A 22,392-nucleotide genomic window follows, 5' to 3' on the forward strand; every position below is an offset into this window, starting at 1 on the left:
GTTTTAGTGCTAGTTTCCACCCTGCAAATCTTTCTCTCTCATTTCCCCTTTCCTTTTCTCTGTGAGAGGGGATTGGGACTAAAAGCTGCCTAGTTTTAGCCACTGACTTGGCTGGGGTCAGGAGGGCAGCTAAACCGGGACAGTTGGTCCTCCAGTGAAGTGAACCGTTATTATTAGCTGCTGACTTGCTCTGATAGACGGGTGGTGTTGAAGTGATGCTGTATTAATTAGTACACTTGGAAGCACAATGTCGAGAATAGGATCAACTGACACACTTTCCTGTGCCTAACTGCATAATCCTGTTTCCTAATGTAGATCCGTGCCCTTCCTTAGCCACTTGTCTATTAAAACATTTATGAGAGCTCCTGCAGCATTAAGGCCTTCATGAATCTCCTCTGACACTTTACACCTTTGCACCTGCTCTTTTGGGTTTCACAGCCCTTCTGCTAATGTTTAATGTTACATCTTACACCAGTTCCACAAAGCAGCTGTTGCTTTGCACAGATTGATGACACTTTGGCGAGCGGTATCGGAAAGCAGCTCATCACAAGTGCTAAACAAATTAAAAGAGAATACAAGCACTGGGCAAAGAATGGCAAGATGCAATCCTGTCTAACAGAAATGCACTAAAGCTAAGCAATTGGAAAAACAATTCTGAGACTGAGAAAGGTATGCACAGAAATACTGGTGCTATTACAGTCAATTGGACTTTCGCCAATGATCTAAAATGAAGAATTTCATCAGAGGTTGGTTTAGTGCTTCCAGTTTCACAGTGCCAAGTTAAGCCCTTTCTTACACTACTCCTCTCTGCTTTGTGGTTCTGAAAAACCCACACAAATAAAATTTTTTAAGAAATTCAATACATGACCCCTTTGTAACTTTCTAAAAATTCTACAAATTGTGAAGATTTTACAGGCCCTTACAATCCCATTTAATGAGAGAGGAAGGAGCTAAGGGTGAGTTTTTCTAGTGCCTGGGAAACTCCTGAGAAATTAACATCCTGTACATCCCTCTGATTGTGTTCTTCATTTTGTAATTTTACACATGTAAAAAAAAGCATATAGCAAGGGAAACAAACAGGTTAGGAATCTTACAGCTTTGAAGCTCTTTACAGCTTTTTTAATGAGCTGGTAAAACAGCGTGTCTTTTTACATTTCTGTTGAGATGTTGGTGTTCTGTCTGCATTACCAGGATATAGCTTTGGGAGATGAGTCACGGATCACAAAGATGACAAGTTACAGGGAAATGCCCAGTGGGGAATCATTTGAAGTCTCTCCACACTTGTGCGGAGCTTGTGCCTCTGCTCTTCCTGCTAAATGTTTTCCTTTGTTGAACAGGACTGGTCAGAGAAACAGAACCAGAGCAAAAGAGACAGAAAACTTTCCAGCTGTTAAAGGTCAGTTTTAAAATATCTTTTGAAATTGTATTAATGTGTAAAAAGTTATTTATGTCTGTTCTGGATACTGCTGCATTTGAAAACCTGAGGAAACTAATCTTAGTGGTTAATGAATTTCTAATCATGTCTGGTTTCTGGTATTTTTCAGTCACACATTTACATTGTTGAAAGATGCAAGACAACTAAATATAATTATATTTTTTTCAGGTACCTAAAGCAGACACATGGTGCCAGCTCTGTGCTTGCTTATATCAAAAAAAAAAAAAAAAAAAAAACAAAAACAAACCTTCTATGCACTAGAGATACAAAACAAGATTTTATTTAAGATGTTGAAAAGGCAGTGTGCTCAACTTCAAAGATCAGTTTATACAGAAGTGACATGGAAATGCAGGCAAACGTGCACACGATTTTTCTTTGTCGAAGTATCCATATGCTTCAATGGCCTCTGTTTCATTCCTTCATTTAGCACTACTCAGACCTCACAAAGGATACAGAAAGCATTTCAGATCATTTGATGGGACTACACAGATACTGAACATTGTTCAAAGCCGAATAACTTTGCAAAGCCCCTTTTTAATTTATTTTCAATCTCAGAACATCTGTCTCTAAGCATATCTCCCTCACTGCTTATAGTGTGGAGTGACTCGCCTATCCTGTTACTAGGAGCATGTGCCCCACTAGATGGTACAAGTGGAGGAAATGAGAATTTCTTCATGTTCCCTCTCTTCTTATTAAAGTTCTTTTGGGTTACATCTATAGATACTTCTGACTGATGCATTATTATTAGCAGAATTTTGCAGTTTGGAAGAAGAATTGGACCTTCATCACAACAAAACTGTCTCTTCCATAATATCAACACAACATACATAGTATTCTGCCATGTGCGGGAAATGTTAATTGAGTGATTCAGTAAATAACTGTAGGAAACAATACTTTCTGAAGGAAACACACCTTAAAGTAAGGTCAGAGCAATTTTTCTGCAAACATGTAACAGAAGACACATTAATAATAGCATTTTTATTCCTAGAAAAGCACATCAATTTAATAACGTGTATGCAAATAGCAATAGGAACACTATCAAACAGGTAACATACAAATACCTGCATCATAGTAATTCTTAAATTCACACACAAAGGGTATAAGGAATTTAGAAAAAAAATATCCTTCCACCCCATTCACTCTGCAGCTTCAGAGTATGGTACACAGAATAATCCCACTGCTCTGGGAAAGGGACTGGATAATGTATAGGGCATGAGTTTTCTAATCATAGCTACAGTAGAAAATTCACCTCCACAGATGAGTCTTATCAGCCAATTGCCATCTCAGAGAAGACTGTGCCTTAAACTTTATAGTGCACCTTCTGCTGCTGAGCTTGGTTATTGAGGTCTAGAAGTACCTGTTATAAACTGGCTGCATAAAGGTAGTCCCATGTAGACTGCCTTTTCTAACATTTACATTTTATTTCAATTTATATTTTCACTCATGTCCAGCAAAAGGCATTCTTAATTTACAAATGTGGCCAAAATAGATTTTAATTCAACTGCAGGTCTATAAACTTTTTCTGCCAAAGGACTTTTGCAACTAATGTTAATCTAATGTTGAAGTTAAACTGAAGTTGTAAAAACCAAAATGTTAGATATCCAACAGCAGAAGAGAGAAAAATAAATTGACAAGTGGACATTGAACCAGCTTGCTTTTACTCAGGCATAGTATGGAATAGTATAAAATCCTAAGCCTTAAGAAAGGAAGAGATGAGAGCCCATACCCTCAATTTCTTTTTTTTTTTTTTTCAATGGAGCATCAGATTGCTTTGGCTTAAGATTCAGTAAATTGACCTACAGAGTGCTGGAAGTAGCCTTTGAAAACAAGGAAAGAGCTTTCTATGAGAAGCTAACAGAGAAGTGTTATGGCACAGCGCATAACAAGACATGGCTTCAAAACGTATCCAAACAGAAATACTGACAACAGTAAAGGTAGGGAACATATAAGCTCCTAGTAGGCTAATACAGCCAGTGCATGAAACAGGTTATGCTAGGCCAAGCAGAATGCTGTGGTTTGGGGGTTTTGTCACCCCCAAAAAATGTGGATGTGTTGCTATCAGATATTGAATCTATTAAAAGAGAATGAAGACCCACAAAATTTCAGTTGTGGCAGAATATCACATCCACCATATAGTCCAGCTTAAACCAGATGCATTGGAAAATTATATTGTTAAATTAAAAAGGCAAGAAATACAGTCAGTCTACATGCTAGAAATGTCCTTAACAACTGCAGTTTCCTGAAAAGTAGTAGAAGACAAAAGTGTTTAGCGTCTTGTCTTTCCTAAAGTTTTCCTAATTACAAACCAAACTAACAGACTTAACAAACATCGTAAGAGTTTGTAACTTTTTTTTTATGTGGCAGAGTGACAAATTCAGGCATAGAAACAACCAACAGGCCAGCAAAAAAGTATACACATGTCTGGTGAATGTCCTCATGAATTAGGAAGTTCAATCCAAGATAGGTATTTTGTGACACGGTATGGTTTCATGCAATAAACTATGTTCACGATTTACCACTTCTGGGTAGTAACTCCAGATGTGTTATAAAATTCATCTCATTGAGAATGCTCTCACTGAGAACTTTCCTCCTAAGTTAGCTCATCATGTAAAGTTTTGTGTCTACTAAAAAAAGAAAAATCAAAAACAAATAATCCTGAACACTTTTCCTAAGAAAGCAAACAACTAAATAAACAAATAAACTAAAAGCTCAAGACTACTCTATTTTTTGCAGCTGTCATAAAGAAAATAGATAGAAGGTAACAGGAAGACTGATTACTGAAGATGTAATTCAGTCTCAGGGTTCTGATGATCTTATAAACCTTTATGGGTCTGTCAAAAATTCTTCACTGAATAATAGGTATGTTATCAATCTCTTTGGATTCATTTTCATATAAGTTATCAGTGTCTCGCTGGTCATTATCCCACTAACAAAATCACAGTAAAATTAGATTCTGAACATTTCTGCTGGCCTGAGGTTTGCCTTTATTTCTTTTGAATTAGTTTTATTCCAAAGAATACTGTTGGTATTTTCATGCATTTCTTTAACCTTCCTAGACAAAAGTTTTAAGGATTTGAAAGCCAAATCAAAATTGAACTTTCTAAAATACAAACAGAACACATTTTTAGCAGTTCTCTACTTTGTTTTGTGTATTGGTTGCCAATTTTTTTCTTTTTTCTTACTGTTGAAAGGGAACTCATTTACCTACTAAAGCCAAATTTGCATGTACCATGCCCCATGATGGACACAGACAGTTCCAGGTGGCTTAAATGGACTCACCGCAGGGTACAACTGAACTCCTCAGCCAAGTGTGTGGTGCCACTCTAACAATTTCTTTAATAAAGGAAAAAAAAAAACGAACAACAACAAAAAAAAAACCAAACAGAACACAGAGAAAGAAGGAGAAAATAAAAAGAGAGAAACAGGAGAGGGAACTCCAAGGTCTGAGCAGGAGGAGGTGCTCCATGGCAGAGCAGAGCTCCACACCACAGCTCGTGAAAAACACATGCTGCTGCAGACGGATATTCCTGAAGAAAGTACAGCCCATGGAGGCCCAACACTGGAGGGGAGGAAAGGTATGAGAAGGAAAGAGAAGCATCAAGAAACCACTGTGTATTGGCTATAACTTCCACCACCTCTCTGCACCACTTAGCATTGGGAGAGGAATCTAGAGTGAAGGAGTGCAGTTGATCTTGGGAGAGAGGGAATATGTTGTTTTGATGTCTGCTTCTCACGATATATACTCTCACAAATATGTATTGGCAAGTATTAATTTAATCTTCCACACGTATAGTCTGTTTTGCCCACAACAGCAAATGGCAAACAATCTCCCTATCATTTTTCTTGACCTATGAGCTTTCTTATCCTATTTTCCCTCAATGTCGTGATGAAGAGAGTGAGGAAGTGAGCAACTGAGTGGACATTCGTCTATTAGCGAACATTGGTCCACCACAACACTTCACAATGTCTTTCTGTTTTCCTTTTTTGACTGTTCAGACTAATTCAGTGTTTTTACTCATTAAATAGTTACCTGTCAGTGACTACCACCTTTTGCCCAGCTGACACGGAAACATTAGACATTTATTACATTAGTAAGGATACTGCTGCAATTGATCTGAATAACATCAGCCATATTGAGTAAACTGAAGGCCAAACACCTAGCAGCATTCTAAAGCCTTTGACAAAAATGTTCCTTTAATTGTATGTTAAGCTTCCAAAGCTGCCCTTGGAATTTTATAAACTAAACCAGAAGAGGTTTTGTAGCCTACCTACAAGGTCACTGCAAGAATAAATTAAGTGTTGGCCTCCAGAGAAACACAGAAATACAATAGGTAAAGCCAATGTTTTTCTTCTTGACCTTTTAAACCATGCTGATATGATGTTTCTTTCAGGTTTTACTGTTATATAAAGTTATTTGCACAACTCCAATTTTTCCATATGATGTAAGTAAACTATTGTCCAGTAGCCTACACTCAGTTTTAGTGTCCCTCAATCCCATTGAATAGGAGACAGAAGGGAATAATATTTTTTAGCTTTCTCAGAGAAACACTGATCTAATAGGACTCAGGCCTGGAAAGACTTACACGCACAGTCAGGTTTACATGCAAATGCTACCTGAAATGCATAAACATTGGTAAGCCTTTGCACTAGAAGGCCTTTAGAAGCATCCAGGAAAATAGTCGCTGATATGAACAGTTTGGGCTCAATTCACTGTTTTAGTCCACAGGTTTGAAAATATTCCTTTTCCTAGATGTTTATATTTCATTCCTTTGCCTGTTTAGGATATATGTTTTCCTTCATGGTTCCTTTTTACAGCTTAATTTTTATTTGGTTTGTCCTGTATCTCTGTTATATGAAAGAGGAGGAGAGCAAAGAGAAGGAAGACCTGCACTATTTATGTTGTTGCTAGCATTTCTATGCAGTGTTTGCTTATGATATGAAGCTAATTTTCATCCCTTGCTTCTGTTTCCTTCAGAGTTTTTTTGACAAGTCTTTTCAGCTAAACTACCTTACAATGAAAAGTCGGAGGAGAAAGTTAATTACCCTTTGCATTTCCTCAGAACAGAACATAAGCATGGTCACACCAGATCTAACATAAGCTTAATCCATTCTAACGTTGCCTGTGAATCTCCGGTAACAGATGTTTGGAGAAAAAGCATGAATCAGTAAGAAGAGTCTGACACTTCTCTCTAACGCTTTCTCCATTCATCCTCCAGAAATCACGATATTAAGAACTGCAGAAATACAGATGACATCTGAAACTCTGATTAGGTACCAGCCAGTTGTTCCATTTCTCCCTGAACAATATGTTCAGCAGCTGTGGCAGAGAGCAGTTAAACATCCAATGTAAGAAACAATGTTGGTGCATGCCTGGGAGTCCTTTTCACAGTCTTCATTATATAGTCATACCATGCCTCACATGCAATATCCCTTTCAGACAGATATTTACGCTCATAGCAACATGCAGTGTTTATAGAACTCTCCATACTCTTTTTAAAAGAAAACAGACACCGGGAACAAACGAATGTTAGTATGTGACTTTGGCTGTCAAGATGCACTTCATTTTCACAGAAATAGCTATTTGCAGCCTTCTCCTTATCACCACCAGACAAATCCCCTTTGGGATCACGTCTTCTTTCATATATCAGAATAAATACAAGCAAAATTTAGCCACTTGAAAACCAAAACAAAGAAGCTTTCTGCTGTTTAACTACTGCTAAGACATTTTCGATGATGTTACTACTAAAACATCGTAGCTAAAAACTACAAGGAATGTCATTTTATCTGTTAAGAAAAGATTTTAAGACTGTGGTAAAACACCTTACAAGCCAAATAAAAAAAGATGGAAGAAAAATAGTTTGTTATCTTACTTCAAACGGGAGCTCTGTTATTTCCATATTCCCAGACAAATCCAGTTTTTCCAGATTCTCACAATCACCCAATTCTGGAGGGACTGACTTCAAATTATTGAAACTCACATTGAGCACTTTGAGATTTTTTAAGCATCCTGTGAGGGAAAGATCACTAAAGTCAGTACATTAAAATAAAAAAATAAAAAAAGGGGGAAAAAAAAAGAAAAAAGAAAACATAAAAGTAAAAATAAAATATAAAAGTCAAAGAAAAAAACTCTGTTTAGTAAAGAAAAAAAACTCTTCAGTGTGATGATGGGTAAGATTAATAAATATTTTCTGCAGTAGTCACTAACATTAGCAAGGGGGAGGGGCAAGAACACTGTGTTGTGTTCAAATGAACTGCCTTTAATCAACAGTGGTTTTGGCAAGAATTTGAAAGCAGGCAGAAAAGACTTGCTAAGGTCTTAATTCTACCAGAGAGGAGATATTCATTGACCTCAGCTGAAGCTAGAGAAGTTGGGTTTTGATTTGTCCACCTCAAAAACTTGCCTGTGAACTGAAAAATGTCTTAGTATTTTTTACAAATACTGTTCATTGGAAACAGTTGCCTCTGCTGTATTTACTATATGAAGAATTCTGTCTTTGGTATCCAACATTACATACCTTTTATTATAAAAAATTATGCCCCCCTGCATTTGTTTCACAATTTTCTTTATTGCAATTTATCATACTTGTCAGCTTAATTTTAAGGCCCTTATGATATTCTAGGCAACATTTTGCCACATTGTATTTTCTGTTTCTTCAATTTATAGAATAACATAATCTTCATTTAAAAAAAGTTAGAAAATCGTTAAAATGCAAATTATACTGTGACAAAATCAAAGAGGATGGAAGTAAGTAATCTGAATGTATGAAATAACTAATGTGTTAGCAAAGGGATCCCTACATACGTTCATAACAAGATGAGAATGTTCTATGGACAGATGTGCTGTTGTGTTACAGGAATGATCTCAGAATCGCAGAATCACGGAGTCACAAAATGGTTTCAGTTGGAAGGAATCTTTGAAAAGCCACATCCAACCTGACTTGGAGCATTTCCCGTGATGAGGCCAGTACAACTTCTCTAGAAAACATTTTCCAGTGTCTCACTACTCTCATCAGAAAATATTTCTTCTTTAAGTCTCATCTAAATCTATCCTCTTTCAGTTTAAAATCATTGCTTCTTGCAATGCAGGCCCTGGTAAAAGTCTTAAGGTGTCAACAGAGCCTTCTCTTCTCCATAGTAGTGAGCTTAGCTCTGAGGCACTAACACATAAATTCAACTCCTTCAAAGCAAGAGTTGTATTAGAGCTGTTCAACTTCTGCGATGTGTGGAAATTCTCACCACGGGCCAGATGGTGTTTCTATAGAAAAGGATGGAGAAGAAACATAGGGAATTGAAAGACCCACATTTTTTCCCTGAGAAATTGCTGTTGTCAGCAGTAAAAGCATGCAGTTTGATGACCAGAACCAGTAGCAACCAAATCACACAGCATTTCACATAAACCCCAGAGCCTCACTTGGACACAACATTGTCTTTGAATGACAGCTGGACCAACCAAATCTTTCTCACAGGTGGCACACAAGCCATGCATGGTAAGCAGTCCATTATATTAATCTTCATAAATTGTAACTTATATATAGAAAATACAGAAGCTTCCACTTAGCTTCCCCCCAATTTTAGCTCTGCTAGAAATAGAAGCCAAGGTGATATTTCAAAACTCATCTGTCCTCTTAGAAAGGTAACTTTTTGTTTCCTGTGAAGCGCTTGTTTAGTTAAAAAAAAAAAAAAAAAACCAGAAACCAAGTTTTCTGTAAGACTAGAACAGGCATTCTTTAGTAGTACATTACTGTCCCACAAAATTGGTGCTGGTGCAAGAAAGTAATAGAAGCAACTTAGCAGTGTAAGAGTGTGAATCGCCTTCTTTCTGGATTTTTAAGTACCTAAAAGTAGTAAAAGTTTAGCCTACCTATGATGAAGCCTCACTGGGCTTAGTATCATGTTGTAGACAAATGAAGGTATTATGTCACATGTTAATTGGCATAAACATCAACTCACCACCTCATTGCAACAAAATAATCATTGAAGCAGAAATGTATTGAAATAAAATAGAGAATCAGAGAGTTGAAAATTAATTGCTTGTTCATTTAATCCTTCAGTGGAGGAGAGAAATTCCCATTGGAATGAAAAAAGGGCTACTTACTTATTAGCACTAGAATATTTTGGTTTTTATTTTAGTAAAGGGATATTGTACTGAGTTTGTCCAGAATAGAGCTAATTTTCTTTACGGCAGCCCACGCTATGTTTTGTGTTTGTGACCAAACAGTGGTGATAATACACCAATGTTTTCATCATCACTGAACTGTACTTACACATCATGAAAGTCTCTTGTTTCTCTTTGCTGCCCCAGTCACCTATGGGAGAGTTGGGAGCTGAGAGGGGACAGGGCCAAGACACTAGATCCAAATTGACCAAAGAAATATACTACAGTATATATCATCACATTCAGCAGTAAAAGCTGCAGGCGGAGAAAGATGAAGGGGAGTTTTCCAAAATAGCTGTTTCCTAGAGACTGGCTGGGCATCAGTCAGCTGCTGGTGACTAATGGCTTTTTTTCACTTGTTTTCTTGGACTTTTTTCTTCACTTATTATGCTGTCTTCATCCAGACGCATGAGTTTTCTCACTTTTACCCTTCCAATTCTCCCCCATACCCTGCTGTGGGAGACTGAACAAGCAGCTGGACAGGGCTGAGCACACTGTGTGAGGCTTAGCTGCCTGTGAGCGTTAACCCACAACAGATGCATTAGCTAAAATTTCAGACACTGACATTTTTTTCTCTCCGTTCCATTAGTTGATGAAGAGCTAATGTAGATCGGGCATCTAATGTCACCAACATTCTAGTGACCCTCTTGCTTAACTCTGCTCCGATGATGGATTTCCAGTCTATAACTATGAGGTACGGAGCAGAATTGCTTACAAAATAATCACAAAAAAATCCATTTCTCATCTTTCTGTCTTCTGATATCATGGCTTGGGAAGCTTTTCTCTCCTTTCACAGCTTCTAACACGTATGTCAATTTTCACAACATGGTTTGTCCCAGTTTGTGGGTATGAAAAAGCGGGTAGGTAGAAGATGGGTGGCATTTTTTCTTGTCATATGTAATTTCTCTCTAATCTCACAGAAGGGCACTACAGCATCTACAGTCAATTGCTGTGTCTAAGATCATGAAAATTGCTGAAAAAAGTCTAATATTAATCTTAAAATTGAATTTGTTGTGATAACAAACTCACAACATCATAGATGGGTGATACAGTTCACTAAGATCTACCTGTGGGAAGCAATCTCTTGCAATTCTGTGTAATGGCTGTTTTTTCACCTCTTGGCTCTCCAGTGGACCAAGATATACCACCAGACAACTCAGCAGTAGTCAAGCATTAGCCCTTCTTCTAGGATCATAAGACATACTGTATGTCCTGTGGACTTGCCGGGACCCCGTGGATAAAACCCTTACATTACCACTTCACATATGATGCCATTTTTTTTGATTTATTACATTTCTATTAAAATCAGTTTGGTTTTTTACATCCCCTACTGTTACGAAAAAAAAAATTTTTTGAGCTCATGACTGGCTGCACAAATTTTTAGCATTTGAGTATATGACCTTGAACTATAAAATCATTAATTTAATCTTTCTACTTTATTGGAAGCCCACCTGCTCATCCAAGTTTTCATATTTCCTCCTGCACCGAAACTGTCTCAGCAGAAAATGTAAGTAGCCCAGTTCCTCTAAAGAATTAAGAAATAAACTCAAGACTAATCTTTGAGAAATTAACCTCCACAAATTATCTTCCTCCTGACCAATAGCTTCTCTTTCCAAACACATGTGTTGTTACCTATACTTTAGCAAGTCGTTTGCTCATTTTTACAACTGTTACCTCAAAGTCCATTTTCTTAGATTCAAATTTTCATTTTCCATAGTTCACTATATGAAATATTTTATGGGATGCCAGACAGACAAGCTCTGCTACTTGAAGATCACTCTTCTTCTCAAAGGAAATACAGAAACCAAATTAGTTGGGCACGATTTGTTTTTCCTTAATAAATTTTTTTTTCCACCTATCTTCTATAAAGATTCACCTCTATAATTACTCCTTCCTCTGTAAAACTATTTCAAATTCTTACAAGCAACAATCTACACAGGGGTAGAATTAGGTTATGTGAGTGGCCTGAATGGTAATCCAGATTACAGATTGAGATCTTTTCTCAGACAAAAGGAGTAAAATTGGAGAGCAATGAATCCCTAAATAACCTTCAAATGCCATAGACATTGTCAATAAGATTCCAGCCATTCTCACCCGCATTTGGAGCTTATTGAAATAACAGCTGGGGACTAAGGGTGTGAAGTGAGAAACAATGCAGCATGCATGACTTTCACTATCTTGTAATCTGAATTCAGGGGCTTAATACTGAAGCTATAAATAACTTTTTTGTGCAGATGTTTTCCACTCTCCTAGGTATTGTGCCCAGCCACTACGAGGTTTAACAAGCAAGCAATATTGCCATCGAGGCAACCATAGGAGGGGACAGAGGAGGTTACAGAAGAGTTCACACCTCCTTCACAACTACACAAATGTAGAATGGGATTTGACCTCTACATCTGCAATGTATACATTCAACAAGTACTCAAGCTCAACTTCTTCATTCCTTATTTTGAAAAATTAAACTATTAATTAAACTCTAATTTCTGATAGGCAACACAGAAAAGTAATAATTGTAATGTAACTTCATTGTTCAGATAAACTTACTTGAGTGCTCCTAACAAGGTGCACCTAACAGCTTGCTGCAGAGGTTGTGATGATTTTGACTGGGATAGAGTTAATTTTCCTCACAGTAGCTAGTACGGGACTAAGTTTTGGATTTTTACTGGAAATAGTGTTGGTACACAGGGATGTTTTTGTTATTGCTGAGCACAATTTCAAGGCCTTTTCTGCTTTTCACACCACCACACTAGCAAGTAGGCTGGTAGGTAGGGGATGCACAAGGAGCCAGAAGGGGACACAACTGGGACAGCTGAACCCAACAGATCAAAGGAATATTCCATATCATATGATGTCAACCTTAGCATGTAAAGCTGGGCGAAGAAGAAAAGGATCTGTGTTTGGAGTCACAACGTTCTTCCTAAGTAACCATTACATATGATGGAGCCCTGCATTCCTCAACATAGCTGAACATCTGCCTGCCAATGGGAAACAGAGAATGGATTCCTTATTTTTGATTTGCCTGTGTGAGACGCTTTTGCTTTACCATTTAAATTGTCGTTATCTCAGCCCATGGGTTTTCTCACTTTTACTCTTCTGATTGTCTACACCACCCCACCAGGGTAGAATGAATGAGCAGCTGCCTGAGGCTTAGTTGCTGACTGTGGTTAAACCACAACAGAGGTTTAATACTTCCCTTTCAAGTGGGGAATATAAACGGAATTTTCTTTGGTTGTATAGAAGACTGAGCTGTTGGACAGATAATATTCAATAGTGAATAAAGTATTGAATGACAAAGGTAAAAGAAGAGCCTGCATTCATCAGAACCAGATAGCATTTAAATTGAGACTATGTATTTTCTTCTTGAAAATTCACATATCAGCACACTGGGAATCTTATTAATAGAAAAAGCTATTTTAGGTATCTAGAAGTCATTTAAAACTATATTATTTATAGTTTTGCCCTCTGAGTTCTAGTAAATTGGATTAATGATATGCATAAATGAAACTTTATACTGTGAGGCAGAAAGGAGACCAAAAAAATCCCTGTGCTTTCTTGGTAAATTATATCTCAAAACCACAATTCTTTTTTCTCTGAAAGGTTTACATATCAAAAATATGAGACAATGTAATGAGATACAAAGATTTTATTAACAGCTCTTTGAGATGTTTCATGAGAAATTGTAGGACAAAGAATCCTGACACCGCCTCATTATCCTCCCCAGCACACATAAAATGAAGTTCACTACTTCATATGTGAATATGGGAATAAATTCTACTGGATATTTTCAATTACAGCAATTACTAATGTACTAGGACTAGATGATATACAGTGGTTGCACTGCAGCCATGCAGCCAGAGCCAGAACTGCAAACTTATCCAGAAGCCATTGCCAAAGAAAATCCCCCCCAGCTACACCCCTGCTCACAATTTTTCTCTGTTATTCCTGGGAAAAGCAGACCTGACAGCTTTGAGACAGACAACAACTCTATTTTGTAGTTTTCTCCATTTTTGTTTACTTGCTTACCATGAAAATATTTGCTGTTCTGCAAAAAAAAAAAAAAAAATCAAATAAAAAGTAATCTCGTCTATCTTCTGATTCAAATTTGATCTGTTCAAGTGCATAAGTGATTATAGCTAAAAGTGTGATTTGAAATATCTGAGAATGGATTTAAATTGCTCTTCTCTCTGATTCAGGTAGAGCATTCCTCTCTAAATCTGATAAAACAGGAACGTGAATTTTATTTCCTGCAGATATTTTAGCCCAGAAACTGCTACTGCAGCAATATTTTCCTTCACTGAAAATATTCTTATCATCTGTTTTCTCACACCTTTAAAGCCCTCTTGTGAGAATCGAGAGTAGTTCAAACATGGCTCATCAGTTTACCTTCTGCTGGATGATTTGTTGTTCTAAACTTGGCTTTAATTCTGCCTGAAGAATAAAGACCCAACAGCAAACATATCACTGCCAACTTCAACCATCTGTCATTACTTTCAAGTATGTTTCAGCTGTGGTATTTACGTACTTGCTGCTGTTTTGTAAACAGAAAAAAAAATGATGAATATCTTAGCTCTTAACCTTTCCAAAGACCTTACCTTCTGATTTAACACCTAGTCTTCAATCCTTGCTTCAATAGAGCTCTCAAATCAAACCTACATTGACTCTTTTCCCTGTGATAATTTAGCAGCTAGATGACTAAAGTATAAAACGTTTCACTTGAAAGCAGCATTCAAAAACTTCAAAATATCCCAGGCTTTTCATAATAACTTCTTCTAAAAATAATTAATATTTCCAATACATATTAGCATCTGTGTCTCCATGTATATGTAGCACATTAAATAAGAGCATAGGCATTTGCAAGCATACCACTTTCCTTGTCAACAAAGAGAGCATTACAAATTGAAGTTAAAAATTCTCTATAATTTATGCCATAAAAATGAGGGCACATCCATTGCATTATTATATAGTCTATCAACAGAAGATATTCAACAAGACTGAAAATCATGGTATCATAGTATCATAGTATCGTAGTATCATAGTATCATAGTATAGTTGGGGTTGGAAGGGACTTTAAAACATCCTCTAGTTCCAACCCCCCTGCCATAGGAAGGGACATCCCACCAGACCAGGCTGCCCAAGGCCCCATCCAACTTGGCTTTGAACACCTCCAGGGATGGGGCAGCCACAACTTCCCTGGGCAACCTGTGCCAGGGCCTCACCACTCTCATAGTGAAGAAAATTCTTCTTAATGCCTAGTCTAAATCTGCCCCTCTCCAGTTTATATCCATTTCCTCTCATCCTATCCCCACAAGCCTTATGAATGGTCCCTCCCCAGCTTTCCTGTAGCCCCTTCAGGTACTGGAAGGTCATTATAAGTCCTCCTCTGAGCCTTCTCTTCTCTAGGCTGAACAAGCCCAACTCTCAACCTGTCCTCGTATCATCAGGTAATTTTGGGAAAAAGGTGTTGAACCATTCAGTTGCCCAGTCCTGGAGTGGCTTTTTTGTATTATTTCTTTTTAAACTGCATCAGTGAATCTGTCTTTGTCTGGATGGGCTAGCATTACTGCTGTGATGTAGAATTATTGTATAAATACCACTTATGGCTAACCAAATTTGTTAATCTGCTTATGCAGTGTCTCAAAAGGAAAGGTTCGAATTCAGATTTCTCCAGGTGAGTATTTAAAGCCATCATGCCTGCTTTCATTTAACTAGTCTCGAAATAAATATTCCTAAACAAGAGTTCACCGTTAAAAGCAGGATGGTGATAGTTACGTTGCGTCTAAGTGTGGACCTACAGCAAACTGTTTTCCAATATTCACTGGCCCTTCCAGTCAAACATTCACATAAACAAAAGCAGCAGCAAAAACACTGGAAGGAAGAGAGCAATACCTTGGGTATAAGGTGGAGGGACGAATACGATGGAGGAAAAGTGAACAAAGGGGAATAACATGAAGACTATTGATGAATGAAATCACATGATTCCAATGCAGTTTAAACAACAGTGTTTGCTACTAGAAGCCTTTGAAACTTTCCTCCTTGTTTCTCGAGAAAGGTCTTACATGACTTCTACATTACCCTCTACAGAAAATTGATTATGCTAGAAAAAATATCTGCTTTTATGTTTTTATTCTGGAAACAGACTTTGTTAGCATCCCTAATCACTTTTGCTTGGGGATCATTTTCATTAACAATGCACAATATTACAAGGAGAAAGAAAAACTTTCTGAGCCTTTACTTGCCTCAATTTTTAAGCAGCAACCCCTTAAAACCTTGCTTCAATGTTTTATGGTAGACTCTGGAAAGGAACTCTGTCCTTTCCCCTCTTTTCTGCACTACCTGGTAGAAGGTGTTTGTTCATTAAATCCACTGACTCATCTGAGTTCCACAGTCAAAGTGTTGACTAAACAATTACATTTTATTTTATATCCATTATTTCCTGCTTGCATCTTAGTTTATGATTTGTTAATGCATTTAGCTGCCAGGTTGAAACTATAAAACATATCTTGACGTCAGTGGGAAATTTCCTCTGTAAAATATAATGTTAGAAAATAAATCAGAAGCATTAATGTTACTCTACTAATAGAGTAGAAAAAGAATAGAAAGTAGTAGAAAAGTCCAGCACTGATCTCTGTGTTCTAGGATGCTCTCTCACTTCCTGTTTTTCTTCGTTAAACCAATGACAGCTCTGGAGGTGGAAGTTTTACTCTTCATCTCTTTTTTTTTTGCAAGTTGTTAGCTCTTAGTATATATAGGGAACACCAGTCATAGGGACTACTACATTTAAAACAAAGGCTGAAGCATTAGTACACCTGGGTGCATAGATTTAATTATGGGGGCCTCATAGAGGTTTCTTCAGCTGTCAAAGATACCACCAGTTACAGCAACATTATTCCTTTTAAGAGCAGTAAATCCCTCACAAACCATTATAGTCTTTCAAACAAGCTTTTCGTATTGTAAAATCAGAAAACAGGGGAGAAAAAAATACTAAGATTTTTGTCATGAAGCTTAAAATAGCAATGGCTAAAATATGTATGCATAGAGAATGAGTTTCTCTGAAAACCCTAATGTCATCTTGGATATACCACTTAATTAAATGCTGACCTCTGCTGAACTTGTTATAAACTTGAAAAGATGGATTTCATGGAACATTATATTTTTTCATTCCATTTTACCACAATCTTTTGTTTCAATTCATCTTGTTTGAGGTTTACAATTCTATAATACTTCTCTTTTGCTTAACCTGTAAGGAATATAAAACAACACCTGTTCTCAGGAAGAACTTTCCATCTACAAGTAATAACTGCCTTATAGTCAGACAACTAAAATATGTCAGTTTCTTCCCCATATTTGAGACATACTACAGACCTGATATTGCATAAAATGTGGTAAGTATAGTTACTGAAAAAGAGCTGTAACAATTTAGAGATGACTGTTCACTGGAAACAAGTGAGAAGGCAAATATCAGTAAATGAGTAAGAACATCCACGATGCTTATTTTGCTCCATAAAATAGTTAAATGGCATGAGTATAAATAGCTGGATATCTTGAACCAACTTACCAATTTCCACCGGGAGATGGTTGATTTGGTTTTTTGACAACTCTAGTACTCTCAGATCTTTGAATAATCCAATGTAGGCTGGAATAGTTTGTATCAATGTATTACAAATGTGCCATTCTTTCAGATAGACCTGTTCTTTCAGAGAATCTGGTAATTCCTATAAATGAAATAAGAATAGGTAAATAGAAAGCATCAGCTTAGAATTTTGTTCTATCATGTTTCTTAGTACAGAGTGGGGAAATACCACAGCTAAACCTCAACACTTTGCCTTAATTATCTCTATATAGAACAGCAGTTTGCCAAAACCTTATAGGAGCTCTTTGCTTTAGAAGAACATTGCAGCTGTCTGTCATCATATACTAATTTTTTAACTACTAATGCAATCATTTTGTTCTAAAACTGAAAACTATCTGAAGCACTAAACTACTTAGTATCTCCCATTTTATCTCCTTTTTCCAATTGCAGGATTTTTTAAAAACGTATCTCAGTGCTTTAAATAGCACATCAGGATGTAGTGGAATGTAACACAGGACAAAACAGTGGGTATATGGAGACTATCTAAATAGAGTTTGCCACCGAAAAAAAGAACAAAAACCGTGACTATATACTTAATACTTGCCAATGCTTCAAAATTTGTTTGCCAGAATGGAACACAGTCCAAGGAACAGAAACATTTCATATAGGATACACACATATCACCTTCTGAAAGTCTTTTTTCAAATAAGTGACTTAACTTCCTGTGTTATTTAAGCACTACTTGAAAAATTTTACTTAATTTCTTTAGGAAGAATAAAAATATACAATTTTTAAATCAGCCTAGAATTGCAATTAATTCTTGCTTTAGTCATGCAGAATTTTTTTTTAAGAATTTTAGTATTTTTCCAAATACACAGCAAATACATTTGCTTCTAAGTAATTTTCAGACTATTCTATTTGTCAAAAGTCTCCAATGTGTAATAGTCATTGAAATTAATAGTTTTAAAGCCTTTAATTCTTACAAAATTGCTTTAGTTAATCGTTATTCAGTTCAGATGTAGACATCTTTGCTTGCATTATGTCATCAAATTCCTTGAACTTGAAATAGACAAAAATCAATTCATACAGTTGAAAGTTAGATAGATAATTTAAAATCCAGTCTCTAAAGCTGCACATAATTTACTAGTCTGTCATAGATTTTATATCAGCATGCATTGGTAACATCTGGAAGAAATAATCTAGAAGAGCTGCTATCACTAACTTTGCTCCATAAAAGGAAGTAGGATTTTCAGCCTTTAATTCCTTTAAACCTTCCAAATTTGCTTCCTGACCATGAAGAATACTACTAGTAGTGGGTTTCATACTTAGGACATTGACCACTTCTATTTTTACTTCACAATTTCATAAATCCCTCAAGACATTTATAAGAATGATGAATTTTAGTTGTTCTTTAATGATTCAGAACTTCTGAACTAGGAACAGTGCTACTTAACTCTTAGCTAAATTAAAATGTCTAACTGTAATTAAAGATATACCGGACTGTTGATTGTCTGCTGTTCTCTTTTTAGTTGTTTCTGCCTCTAATTTCTGTCCTTTTCAAACTTAACACATGTAATTTCATTTCTTGTTTCATTTTCCCACAAGGTGTATATTGCATTGTGATCCATCTTCTATGTTTTTAAGTTTATGGCAGTTAAAAAGTAAAATGCCTGAAATGCCTCAGGGCTGGTAATGAGAAACCTCTCCAGCTTTCTGGAACAGGCTTCCACTCCTCCGCCCTCAGTGGTACATGCTCATTTTTCTGCAGCATAATAAAAGAACACCAGTTGCAAATTCAAGTAGTATTGTCTTTACCACCTTCACAGAATTGAAAATAGGGGATACCATTTAGCTGGAGTGTCATAGATGCTACTGTAGGGAAGAACTCCAATTCACAGAGAATGTAAATACAAAATAGTTATACTGTAGGGAAAAATATGTTTGGGTAGGAGATACCATTTGCCACTATTTCTCCACAGTCCCAGTCTGTCTTTGTCTTTCTGCTGACCTACTGGATTTTTGCACCTTCTTCTCACAACCGACCATCTCCAGCTCCTTACTGACAGGTACAGAAGAGACTGAAGGATAACAATTGCTCCTTGTGAAGCCAACACCAACGCTTTACTTCCATACTAAGGGTAGTTTAAAGCACCAAGATATACTTGTGAACCAACTGAAATAAATTCAGACATGACTTTCAAAGAATGGAAGGAGTTTCCATTTTTCTACCAATTGGCCTGCCTTACTTTTCTTTTTTGAGATTATTTCTTGATAATTTATAATCATATTTACAATTTGCAAATGTAAGTTTACAATTTGCAAATGTAAGTTTATAAATATATTTCTATAATGTGGGGTTTTAGCATTTTCCATCTAGCAATACATTTTATTTATGTTGCTGAAACACAAATTGGTGTGATATTTTACTTCACTGACAAACTAGACAGGGATAGAAACTGAAATTTGCACAAGCTTTACATTTGCTTTACTATCTGATTCCCTTGTGTTCTTTTGTAATCTGCTGCTGCCATGCTAAAGCTGGCAGTCTGTTGATAAATTGCTCCACAAAGAATTACACTTGGAGCATAGCCAGTCTTTTGCCTTTAACAGCAAAACTATACCTCAAACTCCTTTGATTTTTGGGAGGAAAAATAGTGTTAAAAGGAAATAAATAGCAAACTTACAACTATTGCTGATTATAACATTTCTAATTAAGAGAAAATTTACCTGCTAGATATGAGCCAGAATTAAAATAGTGATCAAATCTCTCAGAAGTTTCAATTCTGTTTCCTTTCCTGTAATCTCTGTAATCTTATCATGGGCCAAACCAAAACTTTAGATCCAAATATCTCTCATCTTTGAGAAAGTTTGGAGCTAGCTTCCAGTATGTCTCAGGGGACATCTGTATTACCTGGTTGGGTTAGGAATTTTTTAGCTTTTTTGGGGAAAAAAAGTGTCTGGAAGTTAAATAAGCACAAGAGAGATTGTCTTTGTCCATTAGTTGCAGCAAGCAATTCTACTTGACCCATTGTAGAAAATAAGTACTTCACTGTCACTAAAAGTTGGGAATAACAAATGGAAATTCTCTGTTGTCTGTGAAAATACACAACATGTTAGACAATAAAAATGAGACAATAAATACAAATATAGTCATTAACTTGCTGCCTTTTTCTGTGAAGTTATAAGCAAAAAAGTCATGGTTTATGAATAAAGAATTTTACCACCACTCATTCATTTACTTGTTGTGCACATTTGACTTTAAAGCTGCTTAAAGTAGTACACATCCAGATCCTCTGCATAGGTAAAGCAGCATAGTCAAGAAAAATCCTGCTCTGTATTTGAGTGAACGTCACACCTTTCCTTTGTCAATATTGATACCACAAATTCAAAAATTTGTTTTTCTGAAAATCATTTGAAATTTGCTGATTGACTAGAGAATAAACCTTGCTTAGTGAGGAGCAGAAAGTAAACACTCTGAGAGGAAAAATAGAGAGAAAATGAATTCATTGAAAAATACATATGAATATTCATGGCATTATTTTGCCAGGTTTTCATTCTGCTGTAATAGCAGTGTTCTTTCTCTGAAGAACTAATTTAATTCAGTAAATACATGTTTACTTATACAAAGGATCTCAAGTAAGCTTTTCATCAACTCTCCATCATTCTCTCCTAGGCAACCGACTCAGACAATTCAAGGGTCCAGTCCTTATACAGTTTCTTTTCATGATGGGTTTGGCTGGAAAAGTCTCAAATAGATAAGAAGTTTTCTGAAATATACCTTGGAACCTCAAACTACTTGCGGCACAGTATACCATTCTTGGGCTGCCAAGTCCCAAGGGTTTTTAGAAAAAAGCGGAGGGAAGTAGGACACTCACGTCTGAGTAATCCTACTTAAAGTGTTGTAGTTCAGAAGATTTCCATTAACTTACTGTGACAGTTTTGTTAGAAAACAGTTGTGACTCAAGATGTCTAGAAGCCTAAACTTCATGTCTCAAAAAATTAGGCTAAAAGTGAACGATAACTAGTAAGAACTAGAAATAACTAATAAGAAAGTGAGGTGCTGAGGAGCATGGTTTAGGGATTGTTAGGAATGGTTGGACTCAATGATCCAGTGGGTCCTTTCCAACCTAGTGACTCTATGATTCTATGATTCTAATGTTCCACAAAGAACTGTGGGTCCACACAAGCAAAATATGATTCTGCAGAATTTATATACTGTAAAATTAAGCCCTACTCTAGTACAGATAGTACTCTCTACCTATTTATCTGACATAATTTTTGTTACAAGAGCTTTGTTTTTCCTCAGATGAAGATAATTACTTCATAAATACAAGGAACAGTGGGCCTCAGTGTATGAAAATCCATTGTCGTTTCAGTGACATTTGAGAGGTGAGAAAAGAGTAGCACAGAGGTCTTGAAGGAAGGAATTCCTATCAGGAATTCAAAATGCATGATCTGCTCTGATTTCTTCCCTTACAAAAGTTCTCAGAAGTAGATTGGAGATTATTTTCGAAAAAGTGCTACCCAGCTGATTTTCAAAATAATTGCCGAAGCTATCCCAGTATATTATGGAGTGTTTCATAAAACCCATTTTTAACATTTTATTTGCCAACATAGAATCAGTGAGCCAGACTCGCTGTTATGCTGAGCATGAGACAATGGTATATATGTAATACACCTACATTTTCATCAGCCAGACAGCCTGGGCACTGATTACCGCCCAACACAACATACCATTCTGCCAGACTGACACACTGTAAATAACACTGTTAGTTGATTTGTCTGCTTAGTTCTTTTGCTGCTGACGTTTCCAGTGAGAGCCCTTATGCTGAGACCTATGGGGAGGATGCAGTGAAGTTACTTGCTTTGATTTTGAAAAATCCCTGCAATGGGGATTAATACTCGGCGAGACTTAACTTCACAGTGTCCAGAAACAGAACTGGAAGAGCCCAGAAGCAAGCCCAGTTCTCAAAATTAAATCCGTAACTCACCCCTGCAACCTACTCAGATTTAGCTATCAGCTGTCCAGAGGATATATTGCGGCTTCACTGATGAGAGGAAAGGGGAAACATAATAGAAATACTTATCAGCTAATAGCAAATGAGATGGAGGATTCAGCAGTTAGTTCCCAAAGGAGCACTTTACAGGGCTGTGCTGTTTGCTGCTGCCAACTGTAAGTGGCCAGCTAACAGCAGACCAAGCTGGTTATGTAAAATTTTACAGGCAATCCCA

At 36.7% G+C, this 22,392-nt stretch overlaps 1 protein-coding gene across 3 annotated transcripts in view; it reads right to left on the reverse strand.

Moving 5' to 3' along the window:
- LRRC2 (leucine rich repeat containing 2) overlaps positions 1–22,392 on the reverse strand; it is a 62,350-nt gene that overhangs the window by 16,973 nt on the left and 22,985 nt on the right. For all 3 annotated transcript variants that reach the window (XM_054055194.1, XM_054055195.1, XM_009561623.2), the window contains exons 4-5: positions 17,146–17,302; positions 7,306–7,442 (exon numbers count right to left, since the gene is read on the reverse strand). In XM_054055194.1, coding sequence (XP_053911169.1) covers positions 7,306–7,442; positions 17,146–17,302 — 294 coding nt within the window. The remainder of the gene's footprint in view (positions 1–7,305; positions 7,443–17,145; positions 17,303–22,392) is intronic.

This window comes from Cuculus canorus, chromosome Z, assembly GCF_017976375.1.
Source record: "Cuculus canorus isolate bCucCan1 chromosome Z, bCucCan1.pri, whole genome shotgun sequence".
Classification (NCBI taxonomy): domain Eukaryota; kingdom Metazoa; phylum Chordata; class Aves; order Cuculiformes; family Cuculidae; genus Cuculus; species Cuculus canorus.